The 27,307-nt window shown below is 42.1% G+C and overlaps 1 protein-coding gene across 1 annotated transcript in view; it reads left to right on the forward strand.

Moving 5' to 3' along the window:
* The window catches only part of LOC143961248 (venom factor-like), a 205,025-nt gene that overhangs the window by 157,990 nt on the left and 19,728 nt on the right, over window positions 1-27,307 (forward strand). Inside the window, exons 31-38 of the mRNA XM_077470483.1 lie at window positions 7,622-7,681; window positions 9,883-9,973; window positions 10,966-11,017; window positions 17,003-17,090; window positions 17,962-18,051; window positions 20,141-20,246; window positions 22,457-22,546; window positions 25,452-25,535. Of these exons, the coding sequence (XP_077326609.1) occupies window positions 7,622-7,681; window positions 9,883-9,973; window positions 10,966-11,017; window positions 17,003-17,090; window positions 17,962-18,051; window positions 20,141-20,246; window positions 22,457-22,546; window positions 25,452-25,535 (661 nt within the window). The remainder of the gene's footprint in view (window positions 1-7,621; window positions 7,682-9,882; window positions 9,974-10,965; window positions 11,018-17,002; window positions 17,091-17,961; window positions 18,052-20,140; window positions 20,247-22,456; window positions 22,547-25,451; window positions 25,536-27,307) is intronic.

Consider the following 27,307-nt stretch of genomic DNA (forward strand, 5'->3'; position numbering starts at 1 on the left):
AAAAATCACTGTCTTCCGAGATGAGCATTATAACAGTTTTATGCTGCCTGTGAGGTAATATGAACAAACTTTCAGGCTCCAGTGGTATGAGGCAGTGATTTTTCCTCTCTGCTAAGGGTTTCCACTCATAGATATGTCTCTCACCTATAAAGTATGATTTAACCCAAACGTGATATATCCTGCAATAGGCCTGTACCAACCCGGTGTAAACAGGAAAAGCATGAAAAGCTATTTGGGGCCAGCTGTCAGAAATCCACATGTATGAGTATATGTCTTTTTCCACAGCGAATAGGAATCAGGATTAACGACAGGTTACATTGGATATATCCGGGCTTGCTTCAACTAAACGAACTGGGACCCCTCTTCTTTCCTGTGTCTCTTTTTCCCCTAGGTGTTCTGCATGTTATGTGGGGTCTGAAATGCATGCTAACTACAACCCTTAACATGACAATTGTAACACCGATCGTAATATATTAAGGGCTAGCTAAGTAGACCTTCCACACAAAGGTAAATGGTGTCCCCTTACCAAAGATGTCTATGGTTATATAAGCCTATTCTATAATGTTACCTGTAGAGAGTGTGGGGCTGTAAGGTACCTTAATATACAGGAGCCCAGGGTGTTTGTTAATCCGGTTCTAACTGAGGAAAAAGTAAATGGAGAGAGTTTTGCCGGACTAGCTACAGCATCACTTTAAGATTTATAAACATTCTTCACCTAATTATAAATCGGACACCATATTTTCAAAAACCCGGGCAGAACATTATTAAGTGGACATATAAAGCTCGATTAAAAGAGGGGAGCCAGGGAAGAGAAGAGAAGAAGGGAGGAGAAGGCGGGGCAAGGAGAAGAAGATAGAGGAAGAATAAGAAAGAGGGAAACGATCGTATTAGACACCATGAGTAAAGCGGCCAATAAAGCCGCTAAAAGCGGAACTTCGCGGACCTCTAAAGAGAAAAGTTTAGACACTACCATCCAACAATATTTAACGCAAGGAGGAAGCCCCAAAAACATAGGAACAGGCAAGAAACAGCAGCTTGACCAAGAACAGAGGAAAGGACTAGGAAAACATAAAGAGGATACTGCCCCGCATCTGAGAGAGGATATGGTGCTAGATAGTGATATGAACAACAGCAAAGCGGATGAGTCAAGGGTAATAGATCTTCCTCCTACAAAAGGAGAAATGCAGGAGATACTGTTGAGACTCGAAAACGCAATTAAAGCGGATATCCGGGGGCTCCGAGAGGATCTTGGTAGTCTGCTAGAGAGAGTAGAGGCCACGGAGAATCGCATTGAGCAACAATCCCAGGAAGTAAGCAATATTAAGGAGCAAGTAGAAATAGTACTACGAGGGCAGAGGGAGATTTGGTATAAACTGGAAGACCAGGAGAACCAAAGTAGAAGGAAAAACTTACGGATTCGATCTGTCCTCGAGGAGAAAGGAGAAGATTTGAGGAGGGTATTTGAAAGCATATTCTCCGTCTGTTGGGGAGACGGGAGGGAAGGCCCCCCAAAAATTGATAGGATTCACAGGATAGGCAAAATGTGCCAACCTGACACAGAGAGACCCAGAGACATTATCGTAAGATTTACTTACTTTGAGGAAAAAGCAACACTCTGGAGAAAGCTCAGAGGGAAGACGACACTGCAGTATAAGGGAAGGGATATACAAATCTTCTCAGACCTATCATTCGCGACCCTAGCGAGAAGACGGCTCTTGAAGCCGCTGCTGGCAGAGATGGGCGCGCGTAATGTGAAATACAGTTGGGGCTTCCCAGCATGTCTAATAGGTTTCAAAAACGGCCAAACAGCGAAGCTGAGATATCCGGAAGAACTGGCAGATTTTTGTAATAGACTAGATCTGAGCATGCCGGAACTCCCAGGTTGGGCAGGAGAGACGACGGGTCTATTACAATCTGGAGGAATCATGATCCAGAACATGATCGGGGGGGAGTAGGGGGGGAGAGGAGGAGGAGGGTTGCTGATGGAGGTGACGGAAGGAAGATGGGGGATGTAGGCAATGCACCCTCTTATGCCTCCTAAATAGGGGAGGGAGGGAGGAGGCGCAGGTCAAGGAGCCTCAGACCCTCAGAATAAGTCGTTTGGAGGATGGTATGGGTTTATACAATCATCCACCAAACAAGGGCCGAGGCTTGGCCGCAGGGAGGGGGGAGGTAGGGGAAAGGGGTGAGGGAGGAAGGGGGGAGGCGGGGGAAGTGATGAGTAGGAGGGCAAAAGGGAGGGGATCGGGTGCGGAGGAGGGAGGGATAGGAAGGAAAAGTAGATCATATAAAAATCATAACATTATTACCCGAGTAAGAGAAGGGAGGTGCCAGGGAATTAGGTAGCCAATTGCTAAATGAGTGGCATAAACTTCCTAACATATAATGTAAAGGGATTGAATACCCCGACCAAGAGGCATAAGATCCTGGCAGAGCTAAAGCGATATGAGGCAGATGTGGTGGCACTTCAGGAGACACATATCTCCCTGACATCAAATATTAGATTATACTTGAAGAACTTCCCTATCTGGTACTACAGTGACACAATATCTACAAGGAGTAGAGGGGTTGCGATAGGGTTTTAAAAAAAAATGAAGTTTCAATTAGTGGATAGGATGAGTGATGTGGAAGGGAGGTATTTGTTCCTGAAGGGTACACTAGATGAGATGGATTGCACAATAGTTAATATCTATGCCCCTAATGCCAATCCCATTGGGTTTTTAAAGACGATACTAACTAAGTTAACCAAGTTCAAGAAGGGATATGTGATAATGCTAGGAGATATTAATTTTTGTCTCAATCCGGGACTAGATAGCACGTACGGGACACAGAGGATGAGAAACGATCAGCTAAGAAACATTCAGCAAAAATTATATATTAGCCAGTTGGTAGATGCCTGGCGAGTCATGAACCCAAAGAGCTGAGATTACTCGTTCTACTCCCCGGTACATGCGACATACTCCCGTATTGATTATATTTTTATAGACCATGGGCTACTAGATCAGATGATTGAAGCTAGCATAGAAGCAACTACCCTCTCAGACCACGCCCCCGTTAAGATCAAAATAAATAATTCAAGCAACGAGATAAGATCCTCGACATGGCGGATCAACGAAGATCTGCTATATGATGAAGAGGACAGAGTTAGGATTGGCAGAGAAATCGAACATTATTTTGCATTGAATGATATTCCGGAAACTGCAGGTCAAATAGTGTGGGAGGCACATAAAGCCTATATAAGAGGAATACTGATTGCAGTAGGGTCCAAAAAAAAAATGAGAGCCATGAAAACTAAAAGATTAATGGAGGAGATATACAACTTAGAACAAGAGCACAAAAAAAGTCAGCCCCAAAAGGACATAATATACAAAAAATTAGTTAATACCCGAGAGGAATTAAGGGGTCTGCTGGAACAAGAAACCAGGAGGGTCTTTAATGGTCGAGCCCGAGAACGTTACCTTTGGGGGGATAAAACGGGTAAATATCTTGCTAAGATGGTACAAAAAGAAAAAACAAAAAATTTTATTGGTAAAATTATGAACAAAAATGGTAATATGGCATTTTCAACGAAAGCAATCGCGGAAACTTTTAGGAAATATTTTGAAGAGACCTACTCAGACAGAGAACAGAGAGTACAGGGTGAGGCGCGCGAGAAGAACATTGCGGCTTTCCTAAAAAAAATTAGATTACCCAAAATCAGTACGCTGGAAAGAGAGACTCTTGATCGGCCAATCTCGGTCGAAGAAATTAATAAGGCTTTGACAAAATCAGCTCCGGGAAAATCTCCTGGACCGGACGGTTTCACAACACTCTATTATAAAACATATAGAGAAATCTTAACACCAAAAATATGTCATTACTTTAACGGGTTGGGTGAGAAATATAGTATGAGTAGTGAGGGCTTATTGGCCACAATCACACAAATTTATAAAGATGGGAAAGATCCAACACAATGCACTAGCTATAGGCCAATTTCGTTACTCAACACAGACACGAAACTATATGCCAAGATCTTAGCAGAACGGATAAGGGATTTGATGAAGAGCCTGGTTCACCCAGACCAGGTGGGGTTCGTACCAGGACGGGAAGGGAGAGATAATGGTTTAAGAACCCTTCTTCTGCTCCAACAGATGCGACGGAGGGAGACCCCCAGTCTGCTTCTGTCTACGGACGCACAGAAGGCCTTCGACAGAGTGGACTGGGGGTTTATGTTCCAAACAATGGCCGAGATGGGAATAGGCCCGAAAATAATACAGAGGGTGAGAGTTCTATATAACCAACCCACAGCGCGGGTAAAAGTCAACGGACAAGAGTCTGCTAAATTCGAACTGAAACGGGGGACAAGACAGGGATGTCCCCTGTCGCCCCTTCTGTTCGTGATGTCAATGGAACCCCTCCTCGCATCAATCCGAGATAGCCCGGATATAATGGGGGTAAAAATTGGGAAGGAGGAACAAAAGCTATCTGCCTTCGCAGACGACATACTATTTTATATATGCAATCCTAAACGGTCTGTCCCAAACTTAATAAGGATACTAGAAAAATACGGAGAACTGTCCAATTTTAAAATAAATCGATTAAAATCTGAAATATTAAACATAAATACCAATAAGGCTGAGGCGCAACTAATTCAGCAGAATTGGAGTTTCCCGTGGCGAAAGGAGCTTAAATACTTGGGCATAAAATTGGCTAATTCTGAGAAGAGACTCTACCGCATCAATTACATACCGCTACTGAATGAAATTCAGGCGGAGTGTAAGGCCGCATACACACGCGGGGACTGTTCGCTCAACTTTGTCCACTGAACAGTGTTTCGGCGGACAGTCCGCTCGTGTGTGGGCTTCAGCGGACAGTTTCAGCGGACAGTCTGCTGAACAAAGTTTTTCGGAATTTCCGAAAAACTGTCCGCTGAAACTTTGTTTCAGCGGACAGTCCCCTCGTGTGTAGGCTTGTTCGTCAAACTAAGTCTCGCGCATGCTCAGAAAGAATTTACACGCCGAAGGTTGCATTGCAGTGTATAGGACGTCGTTTTCTAGTCCCGTCGTACGTGCCGTTCACGTCATCGCGCACGGTTTCAGCGGACTGTTCGTTCGTCGTGTGTGGGCAAGTCCGTCCATGCTAATTTTGAGCGGACTGTCCGCTGAAACTGTTTGACGAACAAAGTTGAGCGAACAGTCCCCGCGTGTGTACGCGGCCTAAGAGATGTAGTAAAAGGTCGGTATCATGGTTGGGGTGAATAAACATAGTGAAGATGATAATATTTCCAAAAATCCTATACCGATTTCAAATGCTACCGATAGCGCTGTCTAATGCATATTTCGCTAAACTTAAATCAGTACTAAATAAATTCATATGGAAGCACAAAAAATCCAGAATAGACTTTGCTAGCTTGAGACAACCAAAAGATAGAGGTGGGCTGGCGATTCCAGACATTCAGATGTACTATAAAGCGGTGGTTCTGTCTAGGGTGAGCGAATGGACCAAAAGAGACAATAAAGAAAAAAAGTGGGTAAAATTCTAGCACGAAAGTGGTGGAGCACAATTAGGTAAACAAATATGGAATCCCCCACACAAGAGGCAGAAGCCCTGGATAGGAAACAATTTAACACGTAATACTTTTCGAATATGGGATATGGTATATAAGCATGTTAACGGAAAATATAATTCACCTCTCATGGCACTAAAGGATAATAAATATTTTTTGCCAGGTTGCAAGGAGATAGGAGGCAACTGGGTAAAGGAGGAAGCACAGCTTAAAGATGTAATTAGGGAAGGTGGTATAGCACCTTTTCACGAAATAAAACAAAAAACAGACATAATGGTGATAGACGAGTGGAGATACTGCCAGCTCTCCCGCTTTATAAAAAAACTCCCGCAGCCGATTAGGGCGGCTGATGAATTGACCCCATTGGAACAATTATGTATAACAAAGAACTCCAAGGGGATAGTTTCTAGGTGGTATAAGTTGTTGCTGTCGGCGGGAGAGTTGGGAGTACCTCCATTCGTTAAAAAATGGGAAAGGGAACTAGGCTCACAAAAGGACAATGTAACGTTAGGTAAAATATTTAAATTGGTCCATAGCTCAGCCATAGACTCTAAAACCGCAGAGATGAGTTACAAATGCTTGTCGAGGTGGTACTACACCCCAGATAGAAATAGTAAATTTCAATCAGACACGTCAGGGGAATGCTGACGTGGATGTGGGGAACAGGTACTATGGCTCACATATGGTGGGGGTGCCCGAAGATCAAGATCTATTGGAACCAGATCCTATTGCATATTTAAACCATAACCAGTTCTGTGGTAATCGCAGACCCCTGGGTAGTTCTGTTTCATGGTATAGGGGGTCCTTGAATCCCAAAAAAATCCCAAAAAAATGGCAAGAGTCCGAGGCGCCTCTGATATGGGAGTGGGTGGATGCCATAGAAGGGATATATAAGATGGAATGCCTAGAGGACAGCCTGGCGGGTAGGAGCAACAAACATACTCTTGAGAAATGGAAAAGCTGGCAAGAATTTAAAAGGAGTTGGAGTACCTCAGAAGGATTAAGGGCATAGGTTTAAACGGGTATAGACACGATTAACTGATAAGCTAAAAAAATGATCTACTAGGTAGGGTAAGGGGAGGTGGTGGGGTAATAGTGGGCGGGAGGTGGGGGGGATCTTCGGGTTAGGGAGGCGTAGATTAGATCAATGAGAGAACATATTAAGCCATTAGAGCTGATTGGATATGGCATATTATATATATATATAAAAAAAAAAAAAAAAACTGCCACCATGATGTAAAGCGATGAGAGGTAATCTGAGCAATCAGCGGATGAGAGGACCTGGTGTTACTCGGTTATCACTGGTTTTACTGAGTTGGCATAGAAATAAAAAAAAAAAAAAAGATCCATAGGTCTTGGGCAGAACCACATGAAAAATTTTTTTTTTACATTTTGATTGGTTCCCCTTTAAGATTCTCAGCACACAAGTCGCACCACAAGTCGTATTATCTTGACTTCAATTCAAATCAATGGGCTCCCATTGGGAACCATTGATTTTGAATAGAGGCAGAGAAACGCAGCTGAAAGCTAAATGCACATTGATGCCAATGCAAAACGTGGATAAAATTGCGCTTTTAATGCCGCTTTTTTCCTGGCGTCTATACTAGCTTTACAGCTTGTTTTTCAAAGCGTCCATATGTACGAGGCCTAATGGTTGAAAGTATGGGGATGCACAGGTCTATGCACTAAAATGGAACGACAAACTGGCTCCAAATGGGAATTTGTGATGTTAGATTTTCATATGTGACTTAGTGTATCATAAAAAATGGTCCAATAAAGCTTGAAAAAAAAAAAGGGGGGGAGCAATTACTAGAATTTATCCTTTGTATGGCTCTCTCTGCAGCTGCTGAGCCAACTGGAGGAAGAGGAGAAGAAGCCAGCTTTCAGCTGCTGCAGGGAGAGCCATACAGGGGATTGGTTCCAATAATTATACCCCCACCGTAGATAGATAGATAGATACTACCACAATACAGAAATGTAGATGCATGAATATGACACGTTTTGGTTAAATGTAACAAACTCTGTAAACATGTTTCTCTGCAATCTTCTAATTGACGGAAATGTATCTTGTTACAGACTCAGATGGGCGGAGACTTTGTGGTCACTGCAACAGGAAAAGGGCAAGGGTCATTGTCGGTAAGTGGTCAATAACTTGAGTCATATTCAATGGGTCCATAATCACAAAACATACTGTATTTTCCTGTATGCAGTTAATCCATGTAATGATAAAACTTAAAGTCGTAAAAACGAAGCAAACAAAAAATTTATATATTACAGCCTACCATTCCTTAATATAGAATTAAAGCCATTTTGGATAGAGTAAGGGAGGGTTATAACCCCTTAAGGTTTATTTTTGCCATCTTTGTCCCATTGAGGAGATTTATCTTCACTTCCTGTCCCATAGCCAAAACAGGAAGTGAGAAGAAATTCTTGCTAATGAAGGGAATCTCTTGGGGACTCCCAGGTCACCAGAACTAGTGTCCCAATTGGACAATTTCCTGTCTATTCCTTTTCTGGGGACAACCCACAAAACCCAACCCTCAGAAACGTTTGTTTCTGAGCATGTATAGTCTTGCTATTAAGATTTTTTTTTTCGTACGAAAACCGTACTAATGAAATTAAAATCGGACGTTGAGTTCACATCTGACAAAAATTTTGTAGTCTTTTTTTTTAATCTGCCCATCCAGCTTTTGTCTGACGAAAAAAGCTAAATCAGCTGTCGAAAGCACCGTACTAATGGTCCCAAAATCGTCAGACAGCTCGTTGTATAAATTTTACCATCCGATTTTCATATCATGTGTATGAGGCCTTTACTGTTTAAAATTGTTAGCTGGAGCCGTTTTTTAATTTGTTAGTCACTTATGTAAAGTCAGTCTAAAGCCGCGTACACACGATCTGATTTTCCGTGGCAAATGTGTGATGACAGGCTGTTGCCAGAAAATGCGACCATTTGTACGCTCCATCAGACAATTGTTGTCGGGTTTTCCATGGACAAATGTTAGATTACAGGTTTTAACATTTTCCGTGGAAAAAATGTGTGTTGTCAGACTTTTGGATCATGTGTACTCAACTCCGCTGGACAAAAGTCCAAAGTACAAACACGCATGCTCGGAAGCAAGGATGAGCCAGAAGCGGTCGATCTTGTAGACTAGCTTTTGTAATGGAGAATTAACATTCATGACTTGGCAAATTATGAAGTCTCCAATTCTCTTCTTCTTTAATGGTATAACAATAAAGCTGCTTTGCTGATGATACTGATGGAGTTATTGCAAACAAATTTTCAAAGGCTTTATTTTTCTAGTGATATCAAGAATATTATTGTGCTTTTTTTTTTTATTTGGGCAAGTTACCACAACACCATTATCCCGTAGTTTTTAAGATCAAATATACAACTATGTTGGTGTCCCTTGTCAATTTTACATTGTATTTTTTTAAATGTAACTGCCTACTCCCAAACCGTCATTTGAAGTAAAACACATAACCAAGTATTATTCTACACAATTTTTTCCTTTGTTTGCTCACTTGTGCATTCGAATTGAAAACAATATAACATTTTTGCTTCAACCGATTCGAACATTTATTGATTTGATCGTTTCGAATCGAAAAGAATCAGTAAACTCTAAGAAAATTGGAAAATTCCAAATACGAATTCCGAAAAACGAATTGAACGAATCAACCGAATTTAACTAAACTAAAATAACTAGATTAACAAATCGAAATTTATTTATTTTTTCGCTATGCACATGTCTAGAAATACCCCCTCTAGAGCCCAGATCTTTAGTGCACCATTGCTCATATGTTGTTAGGGCAGGAGGATCCCCTGAGGGCCATATTGACTGCAAAAAATGGGCTATTTGATAAAAACTGAACAGTTCTGTTGGAGGACCGAGGAACAATGGGAGAGAGTGAAAGGGCTGCAGGGAGTAAAAAAGTGACTGATGTGATATAGGTCCTTATCTGCCCACCAGCTGAATGCCCTAATGTTCATATTGGGAGGAAAATAAGGGTTATGAAATATATGGGCTAGAGGGGTAAAGGTAGAGGTCAACAAAGAACTAGAACACAATCGATCCTGTAGAGCAAATGAGTGGGATAGTGTGGGCAACTGTATTAAGGATCTTTCTTTGAGAGGGCGCCACCGGAGGAAATCAATCGTGAAGCACAAAATAGCCTGACGTTCCTTTTGAGCCCAGTCTGGTCTCTTGTGTCTTATAGCATATATATTTTGCTTCAATTAAGTATAATTAACTATATTAAATAAAACTAACATATATGTTATCCCATTATAAGATGGCGTACAATAAGAAAATTGTTATTTATATCCCGTTTCTGAACAGGCATTTTCTGTGTATTATGCTATTGAGACGGAGAAAGAGAAACAATGTAAGAATTTTGATCTGTCTTTGACGGTCCAAGACGAACCTTTAGGTATGTATTTATCTTAAAGGAACAATGAAACATATTTTTAATTACTAGTTATGATTGTAATATTTACCTAGTAGCATATGTTGCTGTAACTCACATTCTAGATGCTTTTTGTATTATATTAAGCTTTATGTGAAGTAATAAGTTACTTTTCTAGCTTTTGATAAAACTCGTTTGGGTTTCTACTGCTATGTGAGACTACGTTAGAGAGATTTACCCTCACTTCCTGTCCTGCTGACAGACAGGAAGTTAAAGAAAAGTTTCCAGAAGAACACAGACAGAAATAGAAATCCAATATGGGTTCTGAGCTTTTCTCCACTCTACAAGTTCAAAATCGGGAGACACCTTTTGTGTGGCGATCAAAGGACAATTAGCCTGCCCATAGATGGATTGAATCTCAACTGGTCCCTATTGAACTGGTTGACATTTGATCCATCTATGGCCAGCTTTATTATTGTTAGTGGTCTGCAGTCCTTTACAGAAATGTATAACATGATGGTATATTCCATATGGCATTGCATAGAATAGCATTTGTATGGATGTAGCACCCTCCTAGTGTAGGATGCTAGGTACATTTTGTTTTTGGCACCTTCTGTAATCAATGGAGCAGTGACCATTTGCCCTGGTCTGTTCAGGGTTTCACAGGCTGGGAGTTTGATTGCTTCCCCTTGCCCCTGGTAGAAGCTTCCAGATCATAGGGAGGGAGATGGCTAGACTGAGTATTTATCATGCTAATCTCTGGAGAGGAGTATCCAGTGGCGGGGGGGGGGGTTGGAAAGTTATAAATAGTCTAAAGCACTGGAGAGCTGGGTTTCCAAAGCCTGAGGGGCTGCTGCCCTTGGCAGTCCAAGGACTGGTGGGATGCTAGTTACCCGGGTGTTATTCTGATCCTCTGGCATCTGTCATTTCTGAAACATTGAGAGAAAAAAGTCAGGTTTACTTTAACTCAGTTCCTTTGTTTTTTAAAAAGGGTTATTTTTATATTTCCTGTACAGCCAAGGGACCGGAGGGAACTCTTTCTACTGTCTCACTCACCATTTGCACCAGGTAGGTCACCTAATAAAGAAATAAACAAGGATAAATATAAATTAACCCTATTATATTATTCTGATTGCTCAATTTAGGCCTGGCAGACACAGGCCTATGCTTCCTTTGTCAAAGCTGCCCCCTGATGACTAGTAATCTGGTTAATAGTGGAGGGAATATTCAAGAAGCAGCAGGAGAGGTGTATGAAGCATATAGCCATAAAGGCAGATCCTTTCACTGCAGGTACAGGTTTCTCTCTAGCAAGAAAAACAGCAAGCACCACAATAGAGACATCACCAAGTCTTAGGTGATATCACAATGCAGATATACAGCTATGAACCTTTAGGCACAGGACTATGTAGGCACGCTCAAATACCAGGACACACACACACACACACACACACACAGAGTATCTCACAAAAATGAGTACACCCCTACGTGAAAATGTCCAAATTGGGTCCAATTGGCCATTTTCCCTCGCCGTCGTCATGTGACTCATTAGTGTTACAAGGTCTCAGGTGTGAATGGGGTGTTAAATTTGGCGTTATCACTCTCACTGTCTCATACTTGTCACTGGAAATTCAACATGGCACCTCATGGTAAAGAACTCTCTGAGGAGCTGAAAAAAAGAATTGTTGTTCCACATAAAGATGGTCTAGGCTATAAAAAGATTGACATGACACTGAATCTGAGCTGCAGCACAGTGGCCAAGACCATACAGCGGTTTAACAGAACAGGTTCCACTCAGAACAGGCCTCGCCATGGTCGGTCAAAGAAGTTGAGTGCATGTGCTCAGCATCATATCCAGATGTTGTCTTTGGGAAATAGATCTATGAGTGCTGCCAGCATTACTGCAGAGGTTGAAGGGTTGGGGGGTCAGCCTGTCAGTGCTCAGACCATACGCCTCACACTGCATCAAATTGGTCTGCATGGCTGTCATCTTATAAGGAAGCCTCTTCTAAAGAAAGCCCGCAAACAGTTTGCTAAAGACATGCAGACCAAAGGACATGGATTACTGTAACCATGTCCTGTGGTCTGATGAGACCAAGATAAACGTATTTGGTTCTGATGGTGTCAAGCGTGTGTGGCAGCAACCAAGTGAGGACTGGAGTACAAAGACAAGTGTGTCTAGCCTACAGTCAAGCATGGTGGTGGGAGTGTTATGGTCTGCATGAGTGCTGCCGGTACTGGGGAGCTACAGTTCACTGAGGGAACCATGAATGCCAACATGAACTGTGACATACTAAAGCAGAGCATGATCCCCTCCCTTCCGAGACTGGGCCACAGGGTAATATTCCAACATGATAACGACCTCAAACACAGCTCCAAGACGACCACTGCCTTGCTAAAGAAGCTGCCGGTAAAGGCGTTGGACTAGCCAAGCATGTCTCCAGACCTAAACCCTTTTGAGCAGCAGTGGGGCATCCTCAAACACAAGGTGGAGGAGCGCAAGGTCTTTAACATCCACCAGCTCCTTGATAACATGATGAAGAGGTGGAAGAGGACTTCAGTGGCAACCTGTGAAGCTCTGGTGAACTCCATGCCCAAGAGGGTTAAGGCAGTGCTGGAAAATAATGATGGGGACACAAAATATTGACACTCTGGGCCCAATGTGGACATTTTCACTTAGGGGTGTACTCACTTTTGTTGCTAGCGGTTTAGACATTAATGGCTGTGTGTTGAGTTATTTTGAGGGGACAACAAATTGGCACTGTTATACAAGCTGTACACTCACTACTTTACATTGTAGTAAAGTGTCATTTATTCAGTGTTGTCACATGAGAAGATATAATAAAAAAAATATATATATATATATATATAAAATATACATACACAGTGCCTTGAAAAAATATTCGTACCCTATGAAATTTTCCACATTTTGCCATGTTATAACCAAAACATAAATGTATTTTATCGGGATTTTATGAGATGGACACCACAAAATGGAACATGTAAGAATTGAGGGGGGAGGGAATTTGGGACTTTGAGCGAAATATACGGCCTGGTAAGGTCGTGTATTTCCATCCCTGTCAATTGACTTGTAGATGAGCATGCCAGCAAAAGCTAGCGGGCATGAAAGGAGAGGTTGGGACTTTGCATGAAGCTCATGATTTGCAACACAACAATGGGTGGATTATAAATAGTTTAATAGTTCACATATGATGAACAAGGGTAACCAAAATAATCATATTAGCACTTGACAAGACACTTAGACTAAGTATTAGCACTGGGTACAGTGATAGACATACAGATTGCTAGTGTCATATGGCAACACAAGTAAAACAGGTAATAACAAATAGTATCATTAAATATGAACAGCATTGCTAGATAAAACCAAGGGACCACCAATGACTGGGTAAATGACCACATATTGTACAGTAATGCCTGCATGATCTCTGGCCTCAAAATTCCTGTGATGAGAAATATTCCATATACAAGAATATTGGATAGGGGGTATCTGACAGCTCGACACGTTTCGTGGTTCTTGACCACTTATCAGGAGCAGACACGCCATATTTCTAAAATTAAAATATCATCATAAGTCAGCATAATTAAAATGGGTACAAAAGGAGCAAATAGATCCCCCAGAAGGATCTAGATACTCACTGAAATACATTTGTTGGTGGTAGAAGGCCAATAGGGGGAACCAACCTGGGAATACCGCAAACGGAAACAAAAAATGGAACATAATTGTGACAGTGGAAGGAAAATAATAAATGGTTTTACATTTTTTTTTACAAATAAATATGTGAAAAGTGTGGCGTGCATTTCAAATCCGCCCCCCGAGTCAATACTTTGTAGAACCACCTTTCACTGCAATTATAGCTGCAAGTCTTTTTGGGGATGTCTCTACCAGCTTTGCACATCTAGAGAGTGAATTTTTTGTACATTCTTCTTTGAAAAATAGCTCAAGCTCTGTCAGATTGGATGGAGAGCGTCTTTGAACAGCAATTCTCTTGCCACAGCTTCTCAATTGGATTTAGGTCTTTACTTTGACTGGGCCATTCTAACGCATGAATATGCTTTGATCTAAACTATTCCATTGCAGCTCCGGCTGTATGTTTAGGATTGTTGTCCTACTGGAAGGTGAAACTCTGCCCCAGTCTCAGACTCTAACAGGTTTTCTTCTAATGCCACGTACACACGATCAGACTATCCGGTGGACTTAGTCCAGTGGACAACCCATCGGACTTTGCAGCGGAGGATCCTCCGGACTTTCTGAACGAGCGGACTTGCACACACACACACACAACCAGACTTTTCCGGCGGACTAGGTTCTGGGGCTGTGACATCATAAGGGACGGGGTCACCATGTGACATCACCCGGTGACCCCGCCCCGTATCCCTATATAAGTCGCCAGATAACGCGTCCCTGCCATTACGGCCGGAGAGAGCGCGGTGTCAACATCGGAAGGAATAAGAAGAAGAGAAGAAGAAGTTGACAGCAGCAAGACCGGGCCAACACTAGTAAAAGAGCTGTAAGAAGATAGCGGAGGCCCGGCAAGAAGAATTGAAGAGCGGGACAAGACCCCCGAAGTTGGAAGAAGACCCCCAAATTTGGAAGAAGAGCCCCAGATGGAGGCGGCGACGAAGGAGAAAGCCCGGTCCTCCGCTAGTAAAAGAGCTAGCGGTAAAAGATCAAAAGATAGCGCAGGAGCCCAGCGAGAAGACCCCCGAAGATGGAAAAAGATCCCCGGAGCGGTCTAATAAAATATTTTAAAAACCTTTGTTGTGTTTTTTTATTAACACTTTTTCCCCCAGGTGAATGGGCATAGGTACATCGTACCCCATATTCATTCACATAGGGTGGGGGGCCGGGATCTGGGGGCCCCCTTATTAAAGGGGGCTCCTATATTCTGATAAACCCCCCGCCCGCAGACCTTGACAACCAACGGCCAGGGTTGTCGGGAAGAGGCCCTTGTCCTCACCAACATGGGAACAAGGTGCGTTGGGTTAGGGGGCCGCAGGCCCCCCGTCCCCAAGGCACCCCCCCATGTTTAGGGCATGTGGCCTGGTATGGCTCAGGAGGGGGGCGCTCGCTTGTCCCCACCCCCTTTCCTGACTGTCTGGGCTGCATGCTCGGATAAGGGTCTGGTATGGACCTTGGGGGGACCCCCACACCGTTCTTTCGGCGTAGGGGTTCCCCTTTAAATCCATACCAGGAGACAGGGCTAGCGAGGTGTCAATCTCGCCAATGGAGGTGGCGACATTGACTTCCTTCGCTAGTTCCGTCTACCTGGAGCCACGTTCAAAATGAACGCACTTTACTCCGTGTGTGGGCATGTCCGTTAATTTCAAAAGTCCAGCGGACCCCCGCCATAGTCCGACGGATTGTTGAATTTTGAGTAAAGACTTCTTTCTAAGTCCACTGGACTTTTGGGAACAGAAAGTCTGCCAGAGCCCACACATGGGCGGATTGTCCGGAGGACTCTGGTCTGCTGGACCAAGTCCGCTGGATAGTCCGATCGTGTGTACGCGGCATAAGATTGCCCTGTATTTGGTTCCATTCATCTTCCCATGAACTCTGACCAGCTTTCCTGTCCCTGCTAATGATGGTGTGTTCAGGGTGATGTGCAGTTTGTTATCCACCATACATAGCATTTTGCTCTTAGGTCAAACAGTTCAATTTTGGTCACATCTGACCAGAGCATCTTCTTCCACATATTTGCTGTGTCCCTCACCCGGCTTCTTGCAAACTGCAAATGGAACTTATGGCTTTCTTTCAACAATGGCTTTCTTCTTGCTATTCTTCCATAAAGGCCAGATTTGTGGTGTGCATGACTATTAGTTGTCCGGTGGACAGATTCTCCCAGTTGTGGATCTCTGCAGCTCCTCCAGAGTTACCATGGGCCTTTCGGCTGCTTAACTGATTAATGCTGTCCTTGCCCAGCCTGCCAATTTAGGTGGATGGCCATGTCTTGGTAGGTTTGTAGTTGTGCCATACTCTTTCCATTTTCAGATGATGGATTGAACAGGGCTCCATAAGCCCTTGTACACATGGTCGGAGAATCTGTCGGAATGAGTCTTATCGGACCGTGTCCTCAGATAATCCGACTATGTGTGATATGCATTATGACTGATTCCGTCCGAATCTCTGTCCGACCCAATTTTCCAACATGTTGGAAATATTTCCCGACCAACTGGGCCGGATGGACCTAATCCAATCATGTGTAGAGCATTTTCATTGGACCAAGTGCCACGCATGCTCAGATCAAATTCCTACATCAAAGCTATTGGCTACTAGCCTGAATGTATTCCCATCATAACGAAATTACGTCATCACGTTCTGAAAGATCGGATTTTTCGCCAACTTGGCCCGATCGTGTGTATGCAACAGTTTCGGACACAATCCGTCGGACTAAATCCGACGGGCAAAATCCGACGGATTTGGTTGCCAAAATCTCCGACCGTGTGTACGTGGGCTAAGATGTTTAAATCTTGGGATATTTTTTTATAACCTAATCCTGCTTTAAACTTCACAACTTTATCCCTGACCTGTCTGGTGTGTTCCTTGGCCTTCAACATGCATTTTGTTCACTAAGGTTCTCTAATAAACCTCTGAGGGCTTCACAGAACAGCTGTATTTATACTGAGATAAAATTACACACAGGTCTACTCTATTTACTAATTAGGTGATTTTTAAAGGCAATTGGTTCCACTCGATTTTAGTAAGGGGTATCAAAGTAAAAGGGGCTGAATACAAATGCACGCCACACTTTTCAGATATTTATTTGTAAAAAATGGTGAAAACCATTTATAATTTTCCTTCCCCTCACAATTTTTGTGCCACTTTGTGTTGGTCTATCACATACAATTCCAATAACATACATTTACGTTTTTGGCTGTAACATGACAAAATGTGGAAAATTTCAAGGGGTATGTATATTTTTTAAAGCACTGTATATGTAATTTTTTAAATTAAATTTTAAATTTAAATTGTATTTATAGGTCGACAGTAAGAAAAGCACATACTGTACATACACTCAACTCATTGTTTCTTTGCAGATACCTGAAGTCCCAGGACTCTGGCATGTCCATTATGCAAATATCAATGATGACTGGCTTTGCTGCAGATACTAATGACCTGAATAAGGTAAGCTCTCAGACCTAAAAGCCAATTTTACAAATATCTGTACCACTCTGAAGGTTTTTGGTCTTTCTGTTGTGTACTGCTATGCCATAAGTAGGAAGTGAGTAGAGCAGATCCAAGAGGAGAACCCTTGTGCCCTCAATCTTTACAACCCAGTGGTGCAGTAATAGGGCTGACAGTGGTCCCAACAATGATTTAATCAAGCCGGTGGGGAGGTGGGGAGCATATACTTTACCCCTTGATCCTATGCCAAGGGATGTCTTATACCTATGTATTGTAAATATGAAAGTGGAAAACCTCTGTAGGCAAATACAAGGCACAATCCCCCAATTGACAACAATTTATATAAGAAAAAGCTTCCACCCCATCCCTAGGAGGACTGGAATATGGATATTTTTTTTCATGTGCCACAAATATTCATTATATTTGAATACAACTTTATTTGTATATTAAAATACAAGACAATTAAAAGGCTATATCCTAAGGAATCATCAAGTCAGTTATATAATACATATTCCATAAGTCATTGAAGATCAACACATTTCGCATACAAGTTGCTTCCTCAGGATCCACTTGCTTGTATTGTCTTAGGATATGGTAAGTATCCTAAGTGCCCATATGAGGCACGGGCAGACAACTATCCTGAGAGTGTTCTGGAGCCTGGCATTGCACACATGATCTGCTGGTTGCAGGTGCAATGTTCTGCAGGATCCCTAAAAAAAAAAATGCACATTTTTTTTTTACCTGCAAAAAAATGTGCATTTATAATTTTTTTTGAAAGGTGAACTTATCCTTTAAGTTTGCATATTTCTTCCTATTGACTGTCACAGTAATATTATTATTTATCAACTTTAACGCTTCCAATTTCTCACAGCTTAAAAAAGGAGTGGACAGATACATCTCGAACTTTGAGATCAACAAGGGAGCCTTTGACAAGAGCACACTTGTCCTCTACATTGACAGGGTAAGGGTCTATTTATGAGAACATACACTAAACTAGACCATTGTAACAACTATAGATTTCATTCTTATGGTTGGCACCTATTTAGCAATGTTGGTGATTCTAAAACTTCATTTGCGTGCCGTAATCATTGCAATTCTGGGGAGTAGCTTTTCTTCATCCCTACTCTGACATTTAAAACACAATTTTTCCCTTGACATGAGAATCCCAAAAACTCCATAACTGTGCAAAATATGTTGAAGGGGCTTCCTTTTCACATAGTTTAACCATTTAAGCTCCGGACCATTTTGCTGGTCAAAGACCAGTCCACTTTTTGCGATTCGGCACTGTGTCGCTTTAACTGACAATTGCGCGGTCGTGCGACGTGGCTCCCAAACAAAATTGACGTTCTTTTTTTCCCACAAACAGAGCGTTCTTTTGGTGGTATTTGATCACCCCTGCGGTTTTTATTTTTTGCGCTATAAACTAAAATAGAGCGACAATTTTGAAAAAAACGCATTATTTTTTACTTTTTGTTATAATAAATATCCCCCAAAAATATATAAAAAAAAACATTTTTTCCCTCAGTTTAGGCCGATACACATTCTTCTACATATTTTTGGTAAAAAAATTACAATAAGCGATTATTGATTGGTTTGCGCAAAAGTTATAGCATTTAGAAAATAGGGGATAGTTTTATGGCATTTTTATTAATATTTTTTTTTTACTAGTAATGGCGGCGATTAGCAATTTTTATTGTTACTGCAACAATATGGCAGACACATCGGACATTTTTGACACATTTTTGGGACCATTGTCATTTATACAGCAGTCACTGCTATATAAATGCAGTGATTCCTGTGTAAATGACACTGGCAGTGAAGGGGTTAACTAGTGGGTGGCAGTGTAGGGGTTAAGTGTTCCTAGGGGTGTGTTACTAACTGTTGGGGGCTGGGCTTTAATTTAGTGAACACTGATCTCTGCTCCAATCACATGGAGCAGAGATCAGCGTCACTAGTTGCTAGGCAGAACGGGGAGATGCTGCTTACAACGGCATTTCCTCATTCAGCCGCCCCGTGAGACGATCGCGACCGGACTCACGGGGGTCCCGACCAGCATGCGAGCGCACCGCCGGCAGCGTGCTTGCGATGGCAGGGTGGCAAATTTAAAGGGACGTACAGGTACGCCCATTTGCCTGCCCGTGCCATTCTGCCGGCACATCGGCGTGCGCTGGTCGGGAACCGGATAATATGGCTAATGGATAGAATAAAGAGTTTGAATACCTGGCACTTAGAGCTGCACAATTAATCATTACAAAAATTGCAATCTCGATTCAACCCTCCCTCACGATCCTAATCCAGAATTTCCACGATTCATGTAACAAGTGCAGAGCACTTCTCTGCTCACAGCTGTCAAAAAAAGCAGCCAAAGTTTATCACAACATTGCTCAGCCCTGAGATAAAAAAAAACATTTTATCATTTGGTTCTTTTAGATCGAAGGGATGAACGTTGGTCTGTAAATGAGGTCAGTTTAGCCACTTAAAGACTAAGCCTTTTTCCGACACCATATAGGGACATGCATAAGCTTGTATTTCATGATTCTCTGTATGTGCTGTAGCTAGTTTTAATCTATATATGTAATTTTTTTATCTGAATATATATGAAATAAAATGCTAAAATATAATATAAAATACAAAAAATATGCTTTATATTTTTACATATGAGTGTGATTCTAAAGTAGTTCTAACAGGCACACAAATTTTCTTTACCTCAATGCATTAATTGCATTAAGTGCAGGGAAAAATTTGTGCAACTGCACTTCCAAAATGCGCAGTCTATTTGCTTCACACTCACATCTCCTAGATCTTATTGGTATTTCTTGTTCAGAAATACAAACTCACAGGGGTTCTAGCCTTCTATAACTATATTATTATTATTACTCCCCACTTTCTGCCTGGTAAAATATAAGCAGGACAGGAAGTTAGGGTAAATCTTTCTAATTGATAATGATAAAAACAATACAGAGGCCCCTGCTCTATCAAAAAAAAAAAAAAAACTTTTTAGTTGGAGATACACTAAAATGTTGAGCTTTTTCTTTCTTTGTTACACTTAGATATCTCACACTGAGGACGAGTGTCTGAAGTTTAATCTTCACCAGTACTTCAAAGTGGGTCTTATCCAACCTGCATCTGTCACTGTGTATGACTATTACTCACCAGGTAAGAGCATTACCAAATGTTATTACTGTACTTTGCTTTTGTTTTTTTAGGGAAAAAAAACTAAACAAAAAAATATACAGTGATTTATATCTATATATATATATAGATATCTATATTTATATATACAGGGCATGCGGAAAGTATTCACAGCGCTTCACTTTTTCCACATTTTGTTATGTTAGTCTTTTTCCAAAATTCATTCTTTTCCTAAAAATTCTAGAAACAATACCCCATAGTGACAACGTGAAAGAAGTTAGTTTGAAAACTTTGCAAATTTATAAAAAATAAAAAACAAAAAAATCACATGTACATACAGTAAGTATTCACTGCCGTTTGCCAGGACACTCAAAGTTGAGCTCAGGTACATCCTGTTTCCACTGATTATCTTTGAGATGTTTCTACAACTTGATTGGAGACCACCTGTGGTAAATTCAGTTGATCGGACATGATTTGGAAAAGCACGCACCTGTCTAAATAAAGTCCCAAAGTTAACAGTGCATGTCAGAGCACACTCCAAGCCATGAAGTCCAAGGAATTGTCTGAAGACCTCCGAGACAGGATTGTATCGAGACACAGATCTGGGGAAGGGTACAGAAATATGTCTGCAACATTGAGGGTCCAAATGAGCACCTGTAAATGGAAGAAGTTTGGAACCACCAGGACTCTTCCTAGAGTGGGTCTTCTGGCCAAACTGAGCAATAGGGGGAGAAGGACCTTAGTCAGGGAGGTGACCAAGAACCATATGGTTACTCTGACAAAGCTCCAGCATTTCTCTGTGGAGAGAAGAGAACCTTGCAGAAGAACAACCATCTCTGCAGCACTCAGAAGCCACTCCTCGGGAAAGGCAAATGATAGCCTGCCTGGAGTTTGCCAAAAAGCACCTGAAGAACCCTCAGACCATGAGAAACCAAATTCTCTGGTCTGATGTAACAAAGATTGAACTCTTTGGTCTGAATGGCAAGTGTCATGTCTGGAGGAAACCAGACGCCGCTCATCACCTGGCCAATACCATCCCTACAATGAAGCATGGTGGTGGAAGCATCATGCTGTGGGAATATTTTTCAGTGGCTGGAACTGGGAGACTAGTCAGGATTGAGGGAGAGATATCCTTGATGAAAATCTGCTGCAGAGTGCTCTGGACCTCAGACTGGGGTGAAGGTCCATCTTCCAACAGGACAATGACCCTAAGTACACAGACAAGATAACAAATTAAGTGGATATAGGATAACTCTGTGAGTGGCCCAGCCAGAGCCCAGACTTGAACCCAATGGAACATCACTAGTGAGATTTGAAAATTGCTATGCACCGACGCTCCCCATCCAACCTGATGGAGCTTGAGAGGTCCTGCAAAGAAGAATAAGAGAAACTGCCCAAAAATAGGTGTGTCAAGCTTGTAGCCTCATACTCAAAAAAACTTGAGGTAATTGGTGTCAAAGGTGCTTCAAAAAAGTATTGAGCAAACTTTCTTCTCTATTATTGTTCTGGGGTCAACCCCAAATTATGATTTATTTTACTTTTACTTTCAATGATAATGGTAAAGAGGGGTAATCTCCCCAACAAGGGCACAGGCTGCAATAAGAACCTGATAGGCGTTTGAATCCCACTCCACTCTGTCTACAACTAAAAAAAAAGTGCTGCCTTTAGTTATACTTTAATTTAAAAAAATAAGGAAGATTCAATGGACCATGTGGATTTTTTTCTGCGGTTACTCTTCTATGTTTCTTGTAAGTAGAAAAGTACAAAATAGCATGTTATGCGTGACATTTTCTGCTCCAAGCTTTGACCTGGTTGTGGTTTGTAACATCACTCATGGATTGATGGAGCTCTTATTTATCTTGGCTATCAGCTTCCAAGCTGCTCTAAATTAAAGAGATTTTTTATACTTATGTGTGCAGATTGAGGATATTGAGAAAAAAATTGGTTTAACCCCTGAGCACCAAAAGGGTTAGCGATCTCTAAAGGTGTGTGCTACCTTTTGAAAAAAATACATAAACTGCCATTGGTAATAACCTTACAAAAATGCCATTGGTTGTCCTCTTGATTCTCAAATTACAATACCTTCGAGGTCACCAATGTGGAACAAATAGACATTTGTGGAGTTGTGAATGACTTTTATTTGGTAATTGCCATAATTCTTAATGAGACCGGCCTGTCTTCTCATTGAATGTATAGTACTCTGCTAATCTTTTTTTTTTCTTATTTTCCAACAGAAAATCGGTGTACCAAATTCTACCATGTTGATGAGAACAGCAAACTTTTGGGCAGGATCTGTCAAGGAGAGGTGTGCCGCTGTGCTGAAGGTAAAGATTGCAGGATAATGTTTACCAGTCAGCCATGCATTTTGGGGGTACCGGCGTTAGTTGAGGTAGCGAGTCCTGTGCTCATCATTCAGTTAGGCTGAAGAGAAGACCTTTTGTAGACCGATTAAATGATGAATTTGCTATTCAAAAATGCTCATTGCTTTTCTTGCAAAAACATCATGGGCTGGTTCCCCTCCACTGCATCATTTATGCATATTTTCAGGTATGGAAATTAACCACTTGCTAACCGGTGCACACTGATGTACGTCGGCATAATGGCACGAACAGGCAAATGGGCGTACAGGTACGTCCCTTTAAATGTTATGCCTTGCCATTGCGTGCACGCCAATGGATTCCATGTTCGCCAGTCGGGACCTCCATGAGTCCGATCGCGGGTCCCATGGACTTGATCGCTGCGGGGATACCCATGAGCGTCTCATGGGGAGGAAGAACGGGGAGAGGCTAATGTAAACAAGCATCTCCCCATTCTGCCTAGTGAAAGTGTCACTGATCTCTCCTCCTTGTGATCGGAGCAGAGATCACTGACATGTCATACACAGCCACGCCCCCCACAGTTAGAAACACTCCCCAGGGCTCACTTAACCCCTACACTGCCACCTAGTGGTTAACCCCTTCGCTGCCAGTGTCATTTACACAGCAATCAGTGCATTTGTATAGCACTGATTGCTGTATAAATGACAATGGTCCCAAAAATGTGTAAAAAATGTCCGATGTGTCAGCCATAATGTCGCAGTCAGGATAAAAATCGCTGATCGCCGTCATTACTAGTAAAAAAAAAAAAACATTAATAAAAATGCCATAAAACTAAACATAAAAACATCAAAGCCATGACATGTGGGTCCCCCAGGCCCCCGGGCCCCCAGGCACTATATAGTCAGAACAGCAGTATATATACTATAGAGCCTGCCATATATACTCTGCAGAAAATTGGGCCTTAGGTGTTGGTGGTATCAGAACACTGTAATGCCATGTACACACAGCTGGACTTTCCAGCAGACTAGGTCCGATGGTCTTCCCGACGGACTTTCGGCGGACTTTCGAAAGACTTTCCGAGCGAACGGACTTGGCCACACACAATCACACCAAAGTCAGACAGATTCGACCGTGATGACATGGGACCAGACTAGAATAAGGAAGTTCATAGCCAGTAGCCAATAGCTGCCCTAGCGCTGGTTTACGTCTGTCGGACTAGCATGCAGACGAATGGATTTTTCCACCGGACTCGAGTCCATCGGAAAGATTTGAAGCATGTTTTAAATCTAAAGTCCATCTGATTTTTCGACAGCAAAGGTCCGATGAAGCCCACACAAGATCCAATTGTCCAATGGATTTGTTCTGTCGGACCTTTGCTGTCGAAAAGTCCAGCCGTTTGTACATGGCATCTCACAGTTAATCTTATTGGGCGGTAATACGCTGAGAATGGAAAAAACTGTATATCAGCATAGAGGTTGTCCTGATAAATTTGAAAAATTATGGGGGCCGTGGCTGGATACTCCGGGTCTTGCCCCGGATGATTTGGTCATGGACCGAATGCTCGGACCAGGGGTGCGCTAAGCGCTGCAATATAAATATATTTCTATTTGTATGGCTGTGGATTAAGGTTTTGGTGTATGTAAAGATTATTTACATTATTGGGTAATAGATTGGAGGGGTGAAGGGGACTCGAATATTCCCATGTACTGTATGTCCTTGGACTACTTTGCATTATACTGCATTGTTGTGTACTGATTGTGATTATTTGGACTGTATGTGCGCATTACTGAATAAAGTTTTTTTCTGGATAAAAAAATAATCTTATTGGGCGCAGGAATGGGCCCTGCTGTGAAATATTATATCAAGATTTGGAATTACATGCCCCTGTTAAACAGGGGCAGAAAATTTGGCCTTTGGTGGTGGTGGTGCCACAAAACTGTAAGCCCTCACAGTTACACTTGTGTGTAGGAACAGGCCCTGCTATGAAATATTATATCAAGAATTGTAATTACATGCCCCTGTTAAACAGGGGCAGAAAATTGGGCCTTGGGTGGTGGTGGTGGTGGTGGCCTAAACCAAAAATATTGTTGGAAGATAGCATCATCAAGATTGTGGAGGAATAGGATAGTAAGAATAGGCAATCATCAAGGGATCCAACATCCATAGAACATTCAATCAGTTACATCAGCATTGGGTACTTGATAGCTGCTGATCCAAGACTGATTCATTTTTATGAATGTGAGCCTATCAACAGAGTCTGTGGACAGGTGCACTCTATAACAGTGATTCTCAACCAGGGTTCCTCCAGAGGTTGCTAGGGGTTCCTTCAACATTGGACAATTTCTGCCTCTCAGATATGTTCCCACTCACACCAGTGATCTTTTAAGCGATCTGTAAGGAGATAATTCTTCCCAATGACCACAAGTATAAGGACCATTCTACCCACTGACCATCACAGCAATGTATCATGAGTTGTAGATTTCAAATTTTTAGCATGGGTTCCCCCGAGACCAGAGAACTATTTCAAGGATTCCCCTGTGTTGAAAAGGTTGAGAAAGGCTGCTCTATAATCTATGACACGAATGAGTCACATGGCACCATAGAGGGAAAATGGCTAATTGGACCCAATTTGGACATTTTCACTTAAGGGTGTACTTACTTTTGTTGCCAGCGGTTTAGGCATTAATGGCTGTGGGTTGAGCTATTTTGTGGGCACAGCAAATATACACTGTTATACAAGTTGTACACTCACTACTCTACATTGTAGCAAAGTGTAATTTATTAAGTGTTGTCACATGAAAAGGTATAATAAAATATTTACAAAAATGTAAGGGGTGTACTCACTTTTGTGAGATGCTGTATCTTTAAAAACACTAACAAACTATATTATCACGTAACTTTTATTTTGCAGAAAATTGCTTCCTACAGCAACAGTTAGAGGAGGTGGATGCAAAAGTACGATTTAGCAAGGCGTGTGAAGTCGGTGTGGACTATGGTAACTCACTGTTATATTATTTAATTTAGTAACTTAAAACTGAATGCAAACACTAAAGGTGGCCACACACCAGTAAAGTTTAACTCCAAAAATGTATATTTTGATAATGGGTGTTGGATTTTCGAATGATTAGTGGGGTAAAATTGACCGTAGTGATGAGCAAATTCAAAGGATCAGGATGGAAAATTGTTCTTAAACAAACAAAATCCTAACTGAGAATATGGTTTTCATTGAAAAAAAAAAAAAATCACACATACTGCATTGCGTATGTTTTAGGCACAAAATAAATCTTTGCTATAAATTTGGGTTTCCTTTAAAATAGCAGGTCTGGATAACATTTTAAGGGCTTTTGAATAGGACAGCAAAGCCTTCTTAAAACAGAAAATTTTCACATGTCTCCTTCCATTCCATATACCAAAAAAGAGAGAAGAATTCCTCATTTCAGAACAGTGGATGGAACCATTACAATTATTAATTTCTTTAGATGCACATCCAGAACTGCTGGTATACAGTACAATGCAAATATAACCTATTACAGAGCCATTTATTCTAAACGGCATGCAGCTGTTTCAGGCTATATAGCCATCAACAGTGAAATGTAGGGATGAGCTTCGTGTTCGAGTCGAACGTACGTTCGACTCGAACATTGGCTGTTCGTCTGTTCGGCGAAATCCGAACTCTTGGTCCGTTCGCGTCAAAATTCGTGTGGCGCGCACGGCCCACAATGCTGGCTCATGATTGGCCAAGCATGCACTGTGACCCCGCATGCTTGGCCAATCCCAGCGCCAGCAGCGAGGAGAGCCATGATTGGCCACAGGCATCCTGCCTGTGGCCAATCATAGCTCAGGCTGTGTAGTGCACGCCCCACACTATATAAGGCCGCCATAGCGGCGGCCTCGTGTAGTGTTGGCGTCTGAAGCAGTGGGTGTTCTGTGTACCTTCAACACAGTACACACCGATCGTTTTTGGCTGATTTCCTATCTTGCTGTTGTGTAGTGGTTATTGTCTGTGCCCTGACCGCAGTATACACCACTATATTCACTATTCACTTCACTATATTTATATATCTTTAATAATAGAGCTTGCAGTCAGTAGTGTTAGGAGATAGTGCGTGCTGTCTGCGTGCTCTGTACCCAGTACATACCACTATAATCCACCTACATAGCTGTTCTCTATTTGAGCCCAATTGCCATCTGCAGGAGTTATTGGAAGTTGTGTGTGCCTCCAGCACAGCACAGTATACATCTGTATATACCCCTTTATCTCTGCTGTTTTCTGGTTATTGTCTGCGTGCCCTGACCGCAGTATACACCGTGATATTCACCTCACCTATATAGCTAGTGGTCCATCTTTAATAATAGAGCTTGCAGTCAGTAGTGTTAGGAGATAGTGCGTGCTGTCTGCGTGCTCTGTACCCAGTACATACCGCTATAATCCACCTACATAGCTGTTCTCTATTTGAGCCCAATTGCCATCTGCAGGAGTTATTGGAAGTTGTGTGTGCCTCCAGCACAGCACAGTATACATCTGTATATACCCCTTTATCTCTGCTGTTCTATAAAAAAGGCATCTGCAGGAGTTAGTGGGTATTGTGTGCCTCCAGCACAAAATAAACTACCCAACTACTGTTTTACCCAACTCCCTTCAGGCCATTACCATGTCTGGAAGGCCAGCAAGGAGAGGCAGACAGGCGCGAGCCGATAAAAGAGGGCAAGCAGGCTCTGTGTCTAGAGACAACAGTGCTGGTCGTGGACGCGGTGCATTGTCATCAG

Source organism: Lithobates pipiens, unplaced genomic scaffold (genome assembly GCF_037356315.1).
Source record: "Lithobates pipiens isolate NorthernLeopardFrog02 unplaced genomic scaffold, aLitPip1_a1.2 Scaffold_8, whole genome shotgun sequence".
Classification (NCBI taxonomy): Eukaryota; Metazoa; Chordata; class Amphibia; order Anura; family Ranidae; genus Lithobates; species Lithobates pipiens.